Raw genomic sequence first — 17,437 nt, forward strand, 5'->3', positions numbered from 1 at the left:
CCCGTCCTCACCGCCTCAGCCCAGGGACGGGTGGCCCTGAGCCTGGAAAGTGGGGGCTTCCCAGGGAGCCGGGGTACTTGGCCCAAGGAGGATGGGACCACCAAGGGTGGGAATGGAGGCTCAGGCTGGGGGCTGGGGGTGAATTCTGAACCTTTTATGAGGACAGTTGGCCTCCATATTTGGAAGATACTGTTTTGTTTTTAATTATACAAAATTTTCAGACTTTATATTATCATATCAAAAACACAAGACGCCATCACACAGTGGCCGGAAGAAAAGCCAGCGCAGAAAGTTCCAGTGGGCCTGGGCAGGTGCTGGGGCCAGCGCAGAGTCCCGCTGCCGGCGCCTGTCTGTACGTCCGTCTGTCCCTTGGCCCTGCTCGCAGCCAGGGCTGGCCTGGGGGCATGCTTGCGGTGGGCCTTGCCCCAGCTCAGGTCCAAGGTGGGGGCTGTCTGCGGTCACCCCAGGCATCCACCTCCCCCAGCAGCGTCTGCCTCCTGGCTGCTGCCGGCCACCTCCTAACTGCGAATCGCTGTCTTTCTGTCGCGGTCCTTGCTCTGCAGAGGGGAGGGAGGAGTGTCAGGCCCCGGCAGAGCCCAGTGCCAGTCTGCGCCTCTCTGGCCTCCCTGCTGGGTGCCATCTCAGGTGGCCAGCGCCGAGGCACCTCCTTCCCGGCTCTCCCCAGCTTCCCTCAAGCGTTTTGGGGAGGGGAGCATACTGCTGCACAGCCGAAATTGTAAAATTAAATTTCCCAGATGTTCAGGCCCCAGGAGCTGGCGCGTGCTGTCTGGAGAGGAAATGGGGATTGGGAAAAGCCGTGCCGTATTTTCTCCCTGCTCACCCTGCTTTTCCGGTGCCACCAAGCACAGCAGGAGTTGTAAATCACAGCTGGCCAGCTCTCCTGCAGGGGCCCTCACCCCCAGCCCCCACATCTCCTGCCAGCCTCTGCCTTCGCGTCCCATGGCCCACGTCTCGGGCAGCCCTACAGGACCTGGTGTCTTGGTGTGTAGCCTAGGTGGGGGACGGACAGCAGGTGCCCAAGATGGCTTAGGCCAGTGGTGGGCCGCAGGGGCTAAGACACCGGGGTCCTTCCTCTCTTGCCTTGCAGCCTATTTCTGAACTCAGCTGTTTTCACTCTACCTTTCAACTTACTGAAAAGGGAAGCTCGCAGCGGCCTGGTCCAGCTCCCCAGCCTCCCCGCCCTGGGTGGGCCCCTTTGGCCATCCCTAGCTCTTACCCCTCATGCAGCTCCCTGCAGGGGACTCCACACTCCACTGGGAGCCGAGTGTCCTAGGGACACCCTGGAGAGGAGCCCCAGGAGAAGGCCCCAGCCCCCAGCAGGCCTGTGTTACAGGTGTGCCTGCCTGTGCCCTGTTGGGGAGCCCTGCCCGTGCGGCCTCGCCTCCTCTGCTTGGCAGGTGTGGGCTGAGGGGCGCGTTGGAGGCCCCCTCGGCGCCCCACGGCCCGTGCTCACCAACTTTCTCTGGTTGCTGAGGCAGAAGGTGCAGATCTGTTTGGGCTGGGTGTTCTCGCCGTCGCGGGTGGGAGGCGGCGGGGGCGGCGGCGGGGGGCTGCCGGCGCGCGCCGCGTGGAAGAAGGCGGGCCCGGAGTGGCAGGGCTGTCCGTCGCCGCAGGCCTCGCCCGCCAGCAGCACGTTGCCCAGGTGCGAGATGTAGCTGGAGGCCAGGCGCAGCGTCTCAATCTTGGAGAGCTTGCGGTCGGCGGGCTCGGTGGGGATCAGCGTGCGCAGCGCCGTGAAGGCCGTGTTCACGCTGTTGGTGCGGTCTCGCTCGCGCGCGTTCGCCGTGTGCCGCTGCCGGGGCTCACGGCCTGGCCGGCCCCCTGACCCCCCGCCCCCGGCCCGCCGGCCCCCCGCCCTCCGCCGGGCGCCCTGGAGACCGCAGCGCGCCGCGTGCACGCGACAGGGTTTCTCGTCGGAGCCCGAGCTGTCGCTGCCGCGGTCCTCGTCCTCCGACAGCGGGCTCACCTCGGGGTACAGGTAGCGGCCCGGCGGCGCCGGGCGCAGCGTGGCGAAGGACATGGGGCCGGCGGGGGCGCGGCGTCAGCTCTGTCGCGCGCTGCTCATGCCGCCTCCTGCGGCCGCCGCGGGCCTCGCGGGCCGGCCGGGGCGAGGCGCGGGGTCTCGGTTGCGCCGTCTCGGCTGCGCCCCGCGGTGGCAGCTGCCGGGCGCCGCACGCACATGTGCGTCCCGGGCTGGAGCGGGGCCCCGAGCTGCGCCTTTATAGCGGCGTCCCGGCCCCTCCCCCGCGCACGCCCCGCCCCTCTCAGCCTGGAGGCTCCTCTAGCAGCGCCCGCCGCGTCCCTCGGCCTTCTGTGGCCACGCTTTGGCGGCGGGCGTGGGGGGGGGGGGTCTTTAGGGCATCGTTCCGTCTCTGGGGATGCAGAGGAAGTGGGAGGTCGCTTCTGGGCTGTAGTTACTCAGGGCCCCAAAACTGCAGTGCCCCCCTCCCCGGGAGAGGGGAGGAAGGTCAGCAGGACCCACCACCCCGTTTTCTCCCGTGGCACAACTGAGTTAACCCAGCCGCCCTGGCCCTGCTGCCTGACCGCACCCTGTCTGTCTCTGCCTCCCATGTGCGCCAGCGCCTGCCTGTGCCAGGCCGTGTGCAGGGGGCGGGCACAGGCGAGTATTCAGGGGCCTAGAGCTCAGTCTCTCCGCCTGTCTGTCCTGCACCTGCCTCTCCAGGCTTGGCACAGACTGTGTGCCTCCTGCTAGCTGGCCAGGTCCCCTGTTCCTGTGATGTGTGGACCTCTCACCCCGTCGGTCTCCTTGCCCCCTCCTCCTTCCCCCGTTCCTCTCTAGGGCCACCAGGCCCCTCAGGAAACACACACATACCCTCATTATCCAATTTGGGGGTGGCCCCCTATCTCCATGAGGAGGAGAGGGAAGGACCCTCAGCAGGGGGCAGGGCCCAAGGGGTCCCTCCTGCGGCAGGGGCCCGGCAGGCTCCCAGCTGTGCTCTGTCTTGCCTGGGCCCCTCCCCGTGGCTACTGTTGCAGGAAACAGCCGCCTGGGCAGCGGTCCCCAGGCTGGAAGGAGCGAGGGTGGCGGCTGGCAGGGGCTGCAACCAGGAATGTACGTCCAGGAACGTGGCTGTTCTGTCTGGGGAGGGGCCGAGGGCAGATGGTGGGGGGGTCCCCCACAGAGAGGTCTTGGCTTCTGCCTCTCTGTGGAATGGGTCAGTTGGGGTCTTCCCCGAGTCCCCGTCTTACAGCTGCCCACTTCTGCCTAAGGCCCCTGCCAGGGGAGGGAGCCCGCGGGTGATGAGGTCATCCCTGTCTGTGGCTGCCCAGAGCCCTGGCCAAGGAATCCATTGAGGGGGGAGCTCTGGGGTTGGCACCACTTCAGTGGAAAATGTGAAGGTGCAGCTCCGGCGCCTCCGAGGGCGGGGGTGGGGGCAGCGTGGCCGCCATGCCACGTCAGACCCCAGGGCTGGGGAACGGGCGTAGGTCAGGGCCAGTGACCTCAGGGCACTTGAGGCTGGGCCTGCACTCACCCTGCAACCTCCTCACCTGCTCCCCTGGGCGGCCTGAAGCGGGGGTGGGCCTTGTAGGGTCAGATGCTGACATGGTGGCCCCCGGCTGCAGGACATCCGGAACACGGTGGGCAACGTGCCCTTGGAGTGGTACGATGACTTCCCCCACGTGGGCTACGACCTGGATGGCAGGCGCATCTACAAGCCCCTGCGGACCCGGGATGAGCTGGACCAGTTCCTGGACAAGATGGATGACCCTGACTACTGGTGAGGGCTGGTGGGGTGGGGCCAGCAGCCGGGGTGGGCCCGAGGGGTGGGGCAGGGCTGGCGGGGTCTGACTGGCGGTCTCCAGGCGCACTGTGCAGGACCCGATGACAGGGCGGGACCTGAGACTGACGGATGAGCAGGTGGCCCTGGTGCGGCGGCTGCAGAGTGGCCAGTTTGGGGACATGGGCTTCAACCCCTATGAGGTAGGTGGCAGTGGCTGGCCCTGGGGAGATGGGGGTCCTGGAGGCACCAGCAGGGCCTCAGCCACCCTGGCCCACATGCCCACATCTTTTCCCTCAGCCGGCTGTCGACTTCTTCAGTGGGGACATCATGATCCACCCGGTGACCAACCGCCCGGCCGACAAGCGCAGCTTCATCCCCTCCCTGGTGGAGAAGGAGAAGGTGGGGCACACGGCCCCTGGGGCTTGGCCTGGGCTGCCCGCCCTGCGCTGCCCGTCCTGACCCGGCTGTCTGTGCAGGTCTCTCGCATGGTGCACGCCATCAAGATGGGCTGGATCCAGCCTCGCCGGCCCCGAGACCCCACCCCCAGCTTCTATGACCTGTGGGCCCAGGAGGACCCCAACGCCGTGCTGGGGCGCCACAAGATGCACGTGCCCGCTCCCAAGCTGGCCCTGCCAGGCCACGCCGAGTCGTACAACCCACCCCCTGAATACCTGCTCAGCGAGGAGGAGGTGGGCCTGCATCCTGGGGGCTGGGACCCTGTCCCCATGCTCCCGTGACCCTCCCCACCCGTGTCTCGGTCTCCACAGCGCTTGGCGTGGGAACAGCAGGAGCCGGGCGAGAGGAAGCTGAGCTTTTTGCCACGCAAGTTCCCAAGCCTGCGGGCCGTGCCTGCCTACGGACGCTTCATCCAGGAACGCTTCGAGCGCTGCCTCGACTTGTACCTGTGCCCACGGCAGCGCAAGATGAGGGTGTGTGGGGGCGGCACACCGGGGGGCGGCACAGGGGGCAAGGCTGACCTGGCGCTCTCCTGCCCCAGGTGAATGTAGACCCTGAGGACCTCATCCCCAAGCTGCCTCGGCCGAGGGACCTGCAGCCCTTCCCCACGTGCCAGGCCCTGGTAAGTGGAGACTAGGGGGCTGGGGTTGCACCCTCCGAGTCTGGCTCCTCACTGCTGCCTCCTCCTCAGGTCTACAGGGGCCACAGTGACCTTGTCCGGTGCCTTAGTGTCTCTCCTGGGGGCCAGTGGCTGGTTTCAGGTGGGTCCGAGCTGGGGGCAGCCTTGAGCTGGGGGGCAGGTGGGATGGCCCGGTGTTGAGAGCTGTCTCTACTGCATCCAGGCTCCGACGACAGCTCCCTGCGGCTCTGGGAGGTGGCCACTGCCCGCTGTGTGAGGACTGTGCCTGTGGGGGGCGTGGTGAAGAGTGTGGCCTGGAACCCCAGCCCCGCTGTCTGCCTGGTGGCTGCGGCCGTGTAAGTGGAGGCCCTGGGGGCTGGGGAGCCAGGGGTGGCACTGTGCTTAGGGGCTGTGTCTGGGCCTGGCTCACAGGGAGGACTCAGTGCTGCTGCTGAACCCAGCTCTGGGGGACCGGCTGGTGACGGGCAGCACAGATCAGCTGTTGAGCGCCTTCGTCCCGCCTGAGGAGCCCCCCTTGCAGCCGGCCTGCTGGCTGGAGGCCTCAGAGGAGGAGCGCCAAGTGGGCCTGCGGCTGCGGATCTGCCACGGCAAGGTGCGCGGGGTGCATTGGGGGTGAGGCTGCAATGGGAGGGGCCTGGCTCAGCCAATCAGCCAGCTTTGCTCTCCTTCAGCCAGTGACGCAGGTGACCTGGCACGGGCGTGGGGACTACCTGGCCGTGGTGCTGGCCACCCAAGGCCACACCCAGGTGCTGATTCACCAGCTGAGCCGTCGCCGCAGCCAGAGCCCATTCCGCCGCAGCCACGGACAGGTGCAGCGAGTGGCCTTCCACCCTGCCCGGCCCTTCTTGTTGGTGGCGTCCCAGCGCAGCATCCGCCTTTACCACCTGCTGCGCCAGGAGCTCACCAAGAAGCTGATGCCCAACTGCAAGTGGGTGTCCAGCCTGGCAGTGCACCCTGCAGGTGAGGGGGGGGGGGGCGGTGCACCCTGCAGGTGAGGGGCGGGGGGGCGGTGCACCCTGCAGGGTGAGGGGTGGAGGGAGACAGTGCACCCTGCAGGTGAGGGGTGCAGGTGACGGGCGGGGCGGTGCACCCTGCAGGTGAGGGGTGGGGGGGGGACGGTGCACCCTGCAGGGTTGGGGGGGACGGTGCACCCTGCAGGGTGAGGGGTGGGGGGGACAGTGCACCCTGCAGGTGAGGGGTGCAGGTGAGGAGTGGGGGGGCAGTGCACCTTGCAGGTGGGGGGGGGGGACGGTGCACCCTGCAGGGTGAGAGGTGGAGGGAGACAGTGCACCCTGCAGGTGAGGGGTGCAGGTGACGGGCGGGGCGGTGCACCCTGCAGGTGAGGGGTGGGGGGGGGACGGTGCACCCTGCAGGGTGGGGGGGGGGGGACGTGCACCCTGCAGGTGGGGGGGGGCGCGGTGCACCCTGCAGGTGAGGGGGGGCGTGGTGCACCCTGCAGGTGAGGGGTGCAGGTGGGGGGGGGCGTGGTGCACCCTGCAGGGTGGGGGGGGGGAAGGCAGTGCACCTTGCAGGTGAGGGGTGCAGGTGACGGGCGGGGCGGTGCACCCTGCAGGTGAGAGCGGAAACACCTGCATCACAGCCTTTGGCCCTAGGTGACAACGTCATCTGTGGGAGCTACGATAGCAAGCTGGTGTGGTTTGACCTGGATCTTTCCACCAAGCCATACAGGATGCTGAGGTGAGGAGAGCTGGGCATGGAGGAGGCCAGCAGAGCCCCTCCCTCCAACCCGAGCCTGCCTTCAACCTCGTTCCCTCCCCCTAGACACCACAAGAAGGCTCTGCGGGCTGTGGCCTTCCACCCGCGGTACCCACTCTTTGCGTCAGGCTCGGACGACGGCAGCGTCATCGTCTGCCATGGCACGGTGTACAAGTGAGTGCTGACCCTGCCTGGCCCCCTCCCCAGGGCAGTGGTGTCTGGCCGTGTCCTGAGCCCTCCTTGTCCCCACAGTGACCTTCTGCAGAACCCCCTGCTGGTGCCCGTCAAGGTGCTGAAGGGCCACGCGCTGACTCGAGACCTGGGAGTGCTGGACGTCATCTTCCACCCCACCCAGCCGTGGGTCTTCTCCTCAGGGGCAGACGGGACCGTCCGCCTCTTCACCTAGCTGTTGTGCCTGCCTGGGGCCAGGGCGGTTGTGCTGAAGTCAATAGAGCCTTACCCTGTGCTGCCTGGTGCTCCCACCTTCTTGAATTGGGCTTGCCAACAAAGCCGCCCCCACCACAGCGCCGAGCCTTCCCCTCACTCAATTTTGCAAAAACAGTGGGGACAACACACCCAGTCCAGGGCACCCTCTGGCCCATCCCCTAAGAGGCTGCAGCATCGCACCCTGTCAGTCACTCGCTGGGAGCAGATGAGTTTATTGGGCACATGGACTCCCACACCCTGTCTGGCCTTGGCACCTCCCTCACTGAGGGGCTTGGGTTTGGTCCCCCGCGGTGCCTGTTCCGGGGCCAGGTCCCTCCAGTCGTGTGCCCAGGCTGTGGTCCTCGGGAGGCGTCTTGGAGCTCAGGCACGGGTCTGGGTGCGGACTCCTCGCTGGGGGTGCTGGCCGGAGCCTTAAGCGAGCTTCACCAGGCGGCCCAGGGCCTCAGCAGCCCTTGTCCGCACCTCGGGGGCCGGGTCCTTCAGCAGGATCTGGAGCGCTGGGGGTAGAGGAGGGGGGTTGCCTGCGGGCTGTGACCTCGGCATGCCCAATGCCTGCGCGTGGGCCACGCTCTCCTGACAGCCTCTGCTGGGAGGCTCAGGAGCCAACGGAAAGATAGTTTTTCCTTTTTTAGTGTTTTTTAAGCTCTTTTGGAACAGTTAAGAAGTTTCCGTGAATTACTAGAGACGATGAGGTCACCAGTGACAGGGAAAAAAATCCTGAAATCCAGGAAAATCACTTAGTCCCTGCGGGTGCCTACAGGGTCAGCAGGGCCCAGCGGAGGGGCCCCGTGGAGGGGGTGCTCACCCGAAATGAGCTGGTCCAGGTCCACCTGCGGCTGCTGCCTGGGCTCCGCGTGCAGCACCAGGAACCCTGTGAAGTGGGGGCATCAGGCGGGGCTGCCGGGCGGCATGGGGGCGGGGCTGGGGGTGGTGCTTACCGGTGAACAGTGGTGCGGCAGCTCGGATGTCCTCCCAGCTGCTCTTGAAGTAGAACAGGCAGGTGGTCAGGAGGCGGCCCAGCAGGTCTGGGAAATGGTGCATCTGGGGAGAGGCCTGGTCAGTGCTGCCTGGCCCCGCCCCGCCCGCCACGCCCCGCCTGGCCCCACCCCTCACCAGGTGCTTGCAGGTGGTGTTGAGGAACTCCCCGAAGTGCAGGGCTCGGCCCTCCTGCAGGTGTTTCTGGAAAGCGGCTGAGAGCTCCTCACATGCCAAGTTGGGGCCACACATGCACAGGGCGAACCTGCAGGCCTAAGGGATGCGGCACTGGGGCCGAGTCCAGTTGAGGCCACCCACCCCATCCCACCCACCCCCTGGCTACTCACGCTGGCTACGGTGGCCTGAGGGTCCCGCAGGTGCAGCAGCAGGGGCGCCAGCCCGCCCACCACCTGGTCCAGGAAGATGTCCTCACAGTCTCCGTGGCAGACCTTGTTAAGGTGCCCAAAGAGGCGGATGGATGCCGTCCGGAACTCCATCTTCTCCTGGGAAGGCCATGCAGCATATATCTCCTCACAGGCTGTGCCGCTGCAGGCCTGCCTGCCTAGCCCCCTGCCATTGATGGGTGCCCTTGCCTGACACAGGCCAGGAAACACCCTGATGGGTGGGGGCTTACGGGTGGGGGCTGCCAGGCCCAGCAAAGCAGCAGCCCTGCAGGTCTGCACTCTCCACGGTCACCTGGCCGCAGTGGGAGACAGGGAGGAGGGTGGGGCTGGGGCTGGGGCTAAAGCTCAGAGTAAGAGGCAGGAAAGGCTGGGGCCCTCTTCCCTCCCCCTGCCCCAGCCAGCCTACACTGTCGAAGAAAGGCCGGATGCGGATGGCCACGTGCAGCAGCCCTGAGCGCAGGTCCCAGGCCTCCACCAGGTGCACCAGCCTCGCAAGGCCCAGCATGGCCTCCAGGGCCACCGGGCTGTGAGGGTTGTCCCCGTCGTCCAGCCCGCCAATCATGGCTGTGAGGAGCTGGGGGCCGTGGGCTCGCACCTGAGGATACCCTACACTCAGCCTGGGTCCCAGAGTCACCGTCTGCTACCCCACAAGACAGGGTGGCCTCCATGCACAGCCCCCCGCCCATGCTGCCTGGGCCCCAGAGGGGCTGGTGGCCACCCCACCTTGTCAGGGCAGCCGGAGGCCAGGTTGGCCAGGCCGCGGAGCACCAGCCTCCGCACGCTGGCGCATGTGTCCTTCTGGCGAGCCGCCAGGCTCTCCAGCAGCGAGTCCAAGAGCATAAGGTCGTTGGCCACGTTGCTGTTCAGCAGCTGCAGACAGAGGTGCTGTGACTTCCCCCTCCCTGCTGACCCCAGGGCCCAACCCACCAGCCCAGGCCAAGAACACCAGAGGCTGCCCCCACGCTGGTGTGGCAGACAGGTGGAGGACCTACTCCCTGGGTCTCAGATCAGTGGCGACCCCTCCCTGTTGTGCCGCTGGGGCCTGCTCTGATGTCCACTCTGCTCTGCTGCACGGCCTTGGGCAAGATTTTGGCATCTTTGGCCACGAAGGCCAAGACCACACCACCAAGGGCACCTGGGGTCCCAGGTACCAGCCCTGTCCACCTACAGATGTACCCAGCAGGACTTGGGGGGAGTACAGGCTGCAGGCAGCCTGGGTCCTCCTCTCACCAGGAACAGAGGGGGTGTCCCTGGGTGGGACTGAGTGAGTTCTGGCATGGGGGAGGAGGTAGCTAGCATCCGCATCCCCTCCCTTGCAGACCGCGGTCGAGGGGGCCTTTTAGGGTAAGAAAAGGGCATCCCATGCCTGTCCTGAGCAGGAGCCCCACCCTGGTGCCCAGCATCCCTCCCTGGAAGGGCCTACCTCAGCCAGGAAGGCAGTGGTGGTCACCCTCTGGTTCTCATACGCGCTGCTGTGTGTGCATGCCAGCGTCTTCAGCACCAGGGGGAGTCGGGGCCCTGCATGCTCAGCCATGGCCCTGGGAAAGGGGGCCGCTGAGGGTGCAGGGGCTGTTGCTGTGCTGAACCCTACCCAGGCACCTTCCACCCTGCACAGCCCTGGTCCGCTCCACCGCCAGCTGCCGGGTTCTGGGAGTTCTACGTCTCAGAGATGCCTCCCAGCTTGCCTCGCCAGGCCGTTGCAGGGGGTCCCTCCCTACCCCTGCCCCAGAGAGCGAACAGGCAGGAGCTCAGGCTACCATTGGCCTGACACGCGTGGGCCCCCGCCTGATCCTGTCATGTCCCGGGCTCGAGATCTGGTGGAGCCCAGTCAGTGCTGGAGCCGCAGTGGGCTGGGCCCACTCACCTGGCCAACCTGGTGGCCCCTTCCTCATGCCCCGCCGAGGTCCTGAGCAGCTCCCAGCCTCCCTCTAGGTCCATACGCTGTACCACATCCTCGCTGCCGCTGCGGAGCAGCACGCACCGCAGGGTGTCCACTGCAGAGCTGCAGGATTGCCAGGGTGCTCAGCTGGTGGGGCACACACGCCCACCTCCCTTCCCGATGAACCCTTCAGGTCTGCACCCAGTGTGTGTTGCCCACCTGGTGGCTAGCCCTATCCCTGCCAGAGCCATCCTCCAGGAAGCAGGCTCTGGGCCATCTGCTAGAGGCCCCCCGTTTGCCCACCCAAGGCAAGGATGCAGATGTTGGCTTGGAGGTGAGCTAGTAGCAAGGTCAGCCTGTGGCCACCCGGCCGCCAGCCTGAGAGCTGGACACAGGCAAAGGCCCCTGGCCGCAACTGCCTTCCTTTCCGGACACTCAGATGCTGCTGGGCACCCACACCACAGGTGCCCCACCCCTGGGCCTGTTCCTGCTGGCACCTTGGGCTCTCACACCTGTACCCCAAGAGACTCCACAGCCCTCTGGGAGGCGGGCAGGTCCCTGATCCATTCCCAGTGTTGGCTGAAGCTGGCTGGCAAGTGAGCGGGAGGATGGTGCCGAGAGCTGGAGGGGCTGCAAGGGTGCTGAAGAGCAGGCGCCCTGGGCGTGCAATGGGGGCCACCTTGGCCAACTCTGCCTCTCCGGACTCCCCAGACCCCCACCAGGCAAGCACCTTGCCCTCTGGTCTCCCTGGCAGTGGGAGGCAGGCCTAGGGCTCAGGCCAGAAACTGGCAGGAAGAGTCTGATGTTAAAGCTTCTACAGGGCCTAGCGTGAGCCTGGCATCGACCATCAGCTCAGATGAGCCCTTCCCTGCTGAGGCTGCTCCACTCCTGGCTGCCAGTGGGCGGGGCGTAGTGTGCTACCCAACAGGCACGGTCTGGGGCAGAGGATGCCCTGCACCAGCGTCCCCACCCAGCAGGACCCTCCATTTCAACTCCACAGCCCCTGCCATGTGGCTTTCTGCTGCCCTCGAGCACCTCACACTTAGGCCCCCGCTGCCTTTGGACCTCTGTTCCCACAAGGCTTCGTCCTCAGGAGCACCTGGCCCAAAAGCAGACAACCCCTGAGCGGCACGGGCCATGTGGTGACTGCTGGTTGTGGTGACAGTGCCACTGCCCTGGTCACCTCCTGCCAGGTGTCCCACAGGCCCCCTGGTATGCTGGGAAGTGGAGTGGGCCTAGCAGGGAGCAAGTGGCCCTGCCAAGCTGGGGGCCAGGCCCTACTCGCCTAGATGACGTATGAGGCCCTCATGCAGGTGGGATCTAGGAGGAGGGTGTGGTGGGCACAGGAGCATGAGACAAGCTTGTTAGAGATCTGGTGATGGGCCCCATGAGGCTTCTGGACGGTTGGGTACACAGGGCCGGTGATGCCGGCAGGAATGAGGCGGGCTGAGAGCTGGACAGGGGCTGTAGGAGCTGAGGGCCATGGGGGTCTTGGCAGCCCAGGAAGGAGGTGCTGGGGGCCTGCTCCCAGTATCCCACTGTCCCCATGGGGTGTGCCTGGGCGGTCTGGTGCTGAGCAACAGCAGGGCCAGCCCCTCACACGGCCCTTGATGAGTGTCCCCAGGCTCCTCTCTCTCAGGGGTTCCCTCCCCAAGGTAGGACGTGCTAGAAGGCAGCTCTGGGAGAGCCAGGAGTCCCATGGTTCCAGAGTTGGGGCCTGATCTTTGAGCCCAGGTAGCCTGGGTGCCAAGGGGGCTTCTAGCCCTGGGAACAGGACAGCCAGCACTGACCACACAGGCAGAGGACAGAGCCACACCAGTCACTGCAGTTCCCGGGAGATGCCCTTGACACGTACAGGCTGGGCCAGCCGCAGGCGGAGGGAGACCCACAGGGCCACGGTCAGTTTAGCTGGGCCTCATGGTCTGCGCCGGGGCCTGGCTTGAGTGCAGCCCTGCCTCCAGCTCCACACCCTGCTCCAGGCCTCCAGGCTTGCAAGGTGCCATCTGGACCAGGGGCCGCGCTGCAAATGGCGCAGGCGCAGCAATTCACAACCAGCCTCGACAAATCTAACGGGAAGCGTGTGTTTGGCTCAGGAATGTGTTAGTGATTTGGAAGAGGGTGCCTCCCTTGCTTGTGTGCCCAAGACATTTAAGAATGTGGCACCCACAAGGGTCTGACCTACTGGCGGACGGCCTGTACGCCAGGCTCTGCAATCGTCCCAGTGAAGGGGTACCTGGGGGCGGGCGTGGGGCCCACAGCTCGGGGAGGCCCCACAGCTCGGTGGCAGTCCTGCAACTTGGGGCGGAGGCACTGATTCGCAGCAGGCCAGGCCCGGGGGCTGGTGGCTGCCCCATCCCATTCACATTTTCCACTCAGTTTGCTAGGGGCAGAGCAGCGCTGGCAGCCGGCCCCACTGGGCTTTACGAGCTGGCCTGTGGCTGAGCAGCCTGTGGTGCTGGGGCAGGGGGAGGAGGCTGAAGTGAGGCTGTCCCCCTGGTGTGTCCTAGCCAAGGCGTACACCCAAACCTGGGCGCCCGGGTGGGACGGAACCAGAGCCCTCCTGGGCAGGTGGGGCATGGCGGCCCTGCGTTCACGTGGGCTCGTGGTCCTGGGGTCAGGCCACACAGCCACACCTGCCCAGGGTGTCAGCTTCCTCTGTCTGTGCTATGGCCCCAGGCAGGTGTGTAGGACCTGAAATGCTCTATGTCAGGCACCTTGGCAGCTCTTACGTGTGGGGCTGTGAGCACGTGCCAAAGGCCACTCTGCTGGGGCAGTTTCAGGGACAAAGCTGGTCCTGCCATGGTTGGCCCCAGCCTATACCCCAAAGACTCCCCACAACTCCACTCCCAGGAGAAGGCACTACCCTGATCCTGCCTGAGCTGCCACTCGAAGCCTCCAGCAGCTGCCTGTGTTCAGCACCACTGTGCAGACCGCCCGCAGAGGCGAGGAGGGAGGCCCTCACAGCCAGTGTGAGAAGGGTGGCCATGGATGTCACCACTGACAGCTCAGCCCTGCACCTGGGTGAGGCGCCAGCTCCCTGGGAGCAAAGTCACTCCCACACTCCCCATGGTTCAGATCTGCCGCCCGCCCCCACCATGCGCGTGCACACACATGCCTGTGCTTCCGAATCAGTACTGGAGGTGGGAAGTGGGGACCCAGATACCTGCAAGGTTCCAGGTTCCTGGTGGCTAGGGCTGGACTGGCACCCCTTCTTTCCTGGGCCTGCAGGTTCCGGGGCAGCTGGACACCCACGGTGCAGCTGACACGCAGCAGAAGCGCCACAAACAGCTGGGGGTAGAGCTCTAGCACCGCGGGCCCCGCTGCAGGCGTGGACATGACCTCAAACAGTGCACAGGTAGCCTGGGGGGAGAAGTCACCACAGGGCCATGCCTCCCTCCAGGCCGCACGAGATCTGAGCCCTGCACCCAATGACCCTGCATCCCCCTTCGCCTGCATCATGTGCTTGGAGGTCTCAGATCCCAGCTGCAGCGCAGGAAGGGCGAGGCGCACCACTGCATAGCTTGGCCCTCAGGGGTAGAGGCAGGAGACAGGGACAGAGGGGCAATCAGCCTTCACAGGACAGACCTCAGGCCATCTGTTCTCAGCTCCTCAGAAAGGAGGAGGGAATTCTCACAGCTGCTTTACTGCTTAAAACACTGCCAAGCTGGGTTTATTTTTTTCCGCAGGATAAAACATGAAGTGGTCTCCCCCGGGGGCCCACACCTGTGAGGCCTTTACGAGCCTGAGCTCAGAGCTCGCAGCCCGGTGCTGCCTCCAGGTGCCCGTGGGGTGGTGTCCAGGCCACCTCATTGAAAGGCTTCCCCCCGGGCACCCAGGCAAGTGGGGCAGGGACAGCGTGTCAAGTGGCCCTGAGAGCCCGACTCACCGAGAGAGGCAGCAGCGTGGCCACGCGGTCTGGGGTGCGGCCCAGCAGGAAGGCCCGACTCTCCTTGAATGGGACGTCCCTACTCATCTTCTCCAGCAGCAGCCCCAGGACCTGGGCAGCCAGGCGAGGTTCCACCGCCAGCGCCCGCCACAGCATGCAGGTGTGGCTGGAGTAGGGCAAAAGGAGAGTCACCTTGAGGCCATGGCTGGTCAGGGCACTGCCGGCACCTGGGCCGGGCATCCCTGCCCACCGCCACCTGGGTGCCGTGGACCCTGGCTCCACGACGCTTAGACATGGCCACCAGGCTCAGCTGCAGCCAGCTGGGAAATGGCCTCTTGGCCTCAGATCTGAGCTCACCCCTTCCCCTGACTCCAGGGGTCTGTAAACAGAGCTGGCAATAAAGGACACAGAGAAAAATCTGGGCCTATACACACAGGGCCCAGGGCAGTGGTGTGGGATGTCCCTGGGGAGCTGCTGGGAGGGAGAACAAATCTTCCCTGGAGGAAGCAGCATCTGGCCCAGGCCTCAGAACGGCACAGGGTCAAAGAGTGCAGCTCCCAAGGAGACCTGGCAGTGCTGCCAAGAACACTCGGACAGCGCCGCAGACGCACCGTGAAGCAGCTACGCCCAGCGTTTGCAGAAATAAACAACCAACTTTGAATATAACGAGAACTGGAAATTCTAAAAACAGATACAGCAAATTTAAAAGAAAACCAAACAGCCCTTTTAGAAATGAAACACTAATGTACTCAGTGGACATACTTGGTGCCAGTCTAGATACAGTAGAAGAGAGAAACAGTAAATAGGAAGATTAAGAAATTACTCAGTGAATAGGAAGATAAAAAATTTCAGATAAATTATTACAGAGAAAGAATAACGTGGGAAGGCAGAGGACAGAATAAGTGACGCAGAAGATGGAATGAGGGCTAACGTACATTTGCTGGATGTCCCAGAGGCAGAGGAAACAATGGCTGACAAGGAGTAGGTTGGGTTTTTCAGAACTGATGAAATATACTGACCTACAGACAGGGAGCGCTGAAGCCGCCTGGCAGAACAAATGAAAAGCAACCCCCACCTGCAAACTGCAGACGAGCAACAAGCAGGAAGTGGCTTCCTGGACAGATGCGGTGCTAGGAGACTTCACCTGGCTCTCAAGAGCAACGACAGAAGCCAGAAACAGTGATGTGCTGTCACACACCTGAACAAACTCCACTGAACTAGGATACTAAGCCACACAAAGAACAGTCACAAGGGATGGCCAAATAAAGACATTCTCAAGCAAACAAAGGCGGACAGTGCATCATTGATCCTCGTGGAGGGAATTCCAGGAGATGTCCTTCAGGCAGAAGGCAAGCAGCAGAGGGCTGGGCGTGAGTGTGGGGAACAAATGACCTGGCAGGAAACGTGGACAAACGCACAGGAGGGCAGGCACACAGCACATGCCAGCAAGGACACGGTGGCCGTCGCTGAGGCACCAGGAGGCCCCAGACTCAGCCACTGTGGGTCCCCATGAGGCTGCATATGACAGCCAAGCCAACCTGTGCCCAGGGAAGGGCTGGCAAGCTTCTGACCAGGACAGACAGTGGCTCAGGCCTTGGGGGCCGGGTGGCCTCTGGCAGCTCATCAAGCCTGCCGCTGTAGGGCGAGAGCAGCCACAGACAGCGTGGAAGTGGATGGAGTGGCTGCTTCCGAAAGCTTTAACTCATGGACACTGGAATCAGGATTTCCTATCATTTTCATGTGTCATGAAATACTCTTTTGGTCTTTTTCTGACCATTTATGAATGCAGAACCCATCCTTAGCTCACGGGATGGCGGGGTGGAGATGGCCACAGTGACTCCACTTCTTTTTTTTTTGAGACAGAGCCTTGCTCTGTCGCCAGGCTGGAGTGCAGTGGCGCGATCTCAGCTCACTGTAACCTCCACCTCCCAGGTTCAAGCGATTCTCCTGCCTTGGCCTCCCAAGTAGCTGGGATTACAGACACGTGCTGCCATGCCCAGCTAATTTATAAATATGAAATAAATTTTATGTATTTTTTGAGACGGAGTCTCGCTCTGTCGCCCAGGCTGGAGTGCAGTGGCGCGATCTCGGCTCACTGCAAGCTCCGCCTCCCGGGTTCACGCCATTCTCCTGCCTCAGTATCCCGAGTAGCTGGGACTACAGGCGCCCGCCACCACGCCTGGCTAATTTTTTGTATTTTTAGTAGAGACGGGGTTTCACCGTGTTAGCCAGTATGGTCTCGATCTCCTGATCTCGTGATCTGCCCGCCTCGGCCTCCCAAAATGCTGGGATTACAGGCGTGAGCCACTGCGCCTGGCCATGCCTGGCCAATTTTTACATTTTTAGTAGAGACGGGGTTTTGCCATGTTGGCCAGGATGGTCGCAAACTTCTGACCTCAGGTGATCCTCCTGCCTCAGCCTCCCACACTGCTGGGATTACAGGTATAAGCCACAGTGCCCGGCCTTGATTCCACTCCTATATACACACGAAAGAGAAATGCATGCTCTACCCACCAACAGACACTCCCAGGAACATTCAAAGCATCGCCATCCCCAGCAGCCCCAAACCAAAAACAACCTGAATGTCCATCACCTAGAAACAGACACACGGTGCAGCCCACACGGCACCCAGCACTACCGGGCAAGGAGGAAGGATGGGCAGCAGCACCCAGCACTACCGGGCAAGGAGGAAGGATGGGCAGCAGCACCCAGCACTACCGGGCAAGGAGGAAGGATGGGCAGCAGCACCCAGCACTACCGGGCAAGGAGGAAGGATGGGCAGCAGCACCCAGCACTACCGGGCAAGGAGGAAGGATGGGCAGCAGCACCGCCGTGCTAAGCAGAGGCCGGGAAGACCCACCACACAGCACAATCGCCAAAACCTCTAGTGGTGGCGGTCAGGTGGCCGTGACCCTCTAGGGGACTGAGGGGCACACAGGAGTCTGCTGGGGACCGGACACCTCCTCTGCCTTGACCTGGAAAGTCCCGCAGGACCCAGTGACTCCGTGCTTGCCCTTTGTGTGAGCCACGCCTCCACGGAAAACGAAAACAGAGTGACTGATGAGCCAGGCGGTAACCGCGGAGGAAATACAAGTCAACGCTGGCTGTGCCCAAGACCAACGGTCATGACGACTCAGGCGCCCAGCAGCCCAGCCAGACCCAGACCTCAGCCTGCATTCGGGGCTCATGCTGGACTTCAGCGAGGACACATGCAGCCACCTTTAGGGCAAACGCTAAAAGAAAAGGAACAGACTGCAGGACTGCAAACTG

General features: G+C 64.0%; 3 protein-coding genes across 21 annotated transcripts in view; 1 reads left to right on the forward strand and 2 right to left on the reverse strand.

Moving 5' to 3' along the window:
* The window catches only part of BOP1 (BOP1 ribosomal biogenesis factor), a 28,738-nt gene extending 21,692 nt beyond the window's left edge, over nucleotides 1–7,046 (forward strand). Inside the window, exons 4-16 of one of the 6 annotated variants that reach the window (XM_030804774.1) lie at nucleotides 3,607–3,761; nucleotides 3,847–3,964; nucleotides 4,062–4,163; nucleotides 4,241–4,453; nucleotides 4,532–4,693; nucleotides 4,762–4,842; nucleotides 4,912–4,981; nucleotides 5,063–5,195; nucleotides 5,272–5,452; nucleotides 5,532–5,820; nucleotides 6,474–6,558; nucleotides 6,643–6,750; nucleotides 6,829–7,046. In XM_030804774.1, coding sequence (XP_030660634.1) covers nucleotides 3,607–3,761; nucleotides 3,847–3,964; nucleotides 4,062–4,163; nucleotides 4,241–4,453; nucleotides 4,532–4,693; nucleotides 4,762–4,842; nucleotides 4,912–4,981; nucleotides 5,063–5,195; nucleotides 5,272–5,452; nucleotides 5,532–5,820; nucleotides 6,474–6,558; nucleotides 6,643–6,750; nucleotides 6,829–6,982 — 1,851 coding nt within the window. In that variant the 3' untranslated portion in view covers nucleotides 6,983–7,046. Of the gene's footprint in view, nucleotides 1–3,606; nucleotides 3,762–3,846; nucleotides 4,454–4,531; nucleotides 4,694–4,761; nucleotides 4,843–4,911; nucleotides 4,982–5,062; nucleotides 5,196–5,271; nucleotides 5,453–5,531; nucleotides 6,006–6,051; nucleotides 6,090–6,392; nucleotides 6,566–6,642; nucleotides 6,751–6,828 lie in introns of those variants that run through there. The other 5 variants (XM_030804773.1, XM_030804777.1, XM_030804776.1 and 2 more) reach the window with 5 other exon arrangements.
* On the reverse strand, nucleotides 177–3,613 carry SCX (scleraxis bHLH transcription factor). Its single transcript, XM_030804786.1, has 2 exons — nucleotides 1,475–3,613; nucleotides 177–557 (listed from the first exon to the last, which is right to left on the reverse strand). The coding sequence occupies exons 1-2, from the start codon at nucleotides 2,039–2,041 to the stop codon at nucleotides 519–521; spliced, it is 606 nt and encodes a 201-aa protein (XP_030660646.1). The 5' UTR covers nucleotides 2,042–3,613; the 3' UTR covers nucleotides 177–518.
* A 161-nt stretch (nucleotides 7,047–7,207) lies between the features above and the next one.
* The window catches only part of MROH1 (maestro heat like repeat family member 1), a 111,781-nt gene continuing 101,551 nt past the window's right edge, over nucleotides 7,208–17,437 (reverse strand). For 9 of the 14 annotated variants that reach the window (XM_030804760.1, XM_030804766.1, XM_030804767.1 and 6 more), the window contains 10 exons: nucleotides 14,168–14,333; nucleotides 13,445–13,641; nucleotides 10,267–10,404; nucleotides 9,826–9,940; nucleotides 9,126–9,272; nucleotides 8,809–8,997; nucleotides 8,346–8,501; nucleotides 8,137–8,271; nucleotides 7,829–8,064; nucleotides 7,208–7,520 (listed from right to left, as the gene is read on the reverse strand). In XM_030804760.1, coding sequence (XP_030660620.1) covers nucleotides 7,466–7,520; nucleotides 7,829–8,064; nucleotides 8,137–8,271; nucleotides 8,346–8,501; nucleotides 8,809–8,997; nucleotides 9,126–9,272; nucleotides 9,826–9,940; nucleotides 10,267–10,404; nucleotides 13,445–13,641; nucleotides 14,168–14,333 — 1,534 coding nt within the window. In that variant the 3' untranslated portion in view covers nucleotides 7,208–7,465. Of the gene's footprint in view, nucleotides 7,521–7,828; nucleotides 8,065–8,136; nucleotides 8,272–8,345; nucleotides 8,502–8,808; nucleotides 8,998–9,125; nucleotides 9,273–9,825; nucleotides 9,941–10,266; nucleotides 10,405–13,444; nucleotides 13,642–14,167; nucleotides 14,334–17,437 lie in introns of those variants that run through there. The other 5 variants (XM_030804764.1, XM_030804763.1, XM_030804765.1 and 2 more) reach the window with 3 other exon arrangements.

Source organism: Nomascus leucogenys, chromosome 23, assembly GCF_006542625.1.
Source record: "Nomascus leucogenys isolate Asia chromosome 23, Asia_NLE_v1, whole genome shotgun sequence".
In the NCBI taxonomy this organism is placed as follows: Eukaryota; Metazoa; Chordata; class Mammalia; order Primates; family Hylobatidae; genus Nomascus; species Nomascus leucogenys.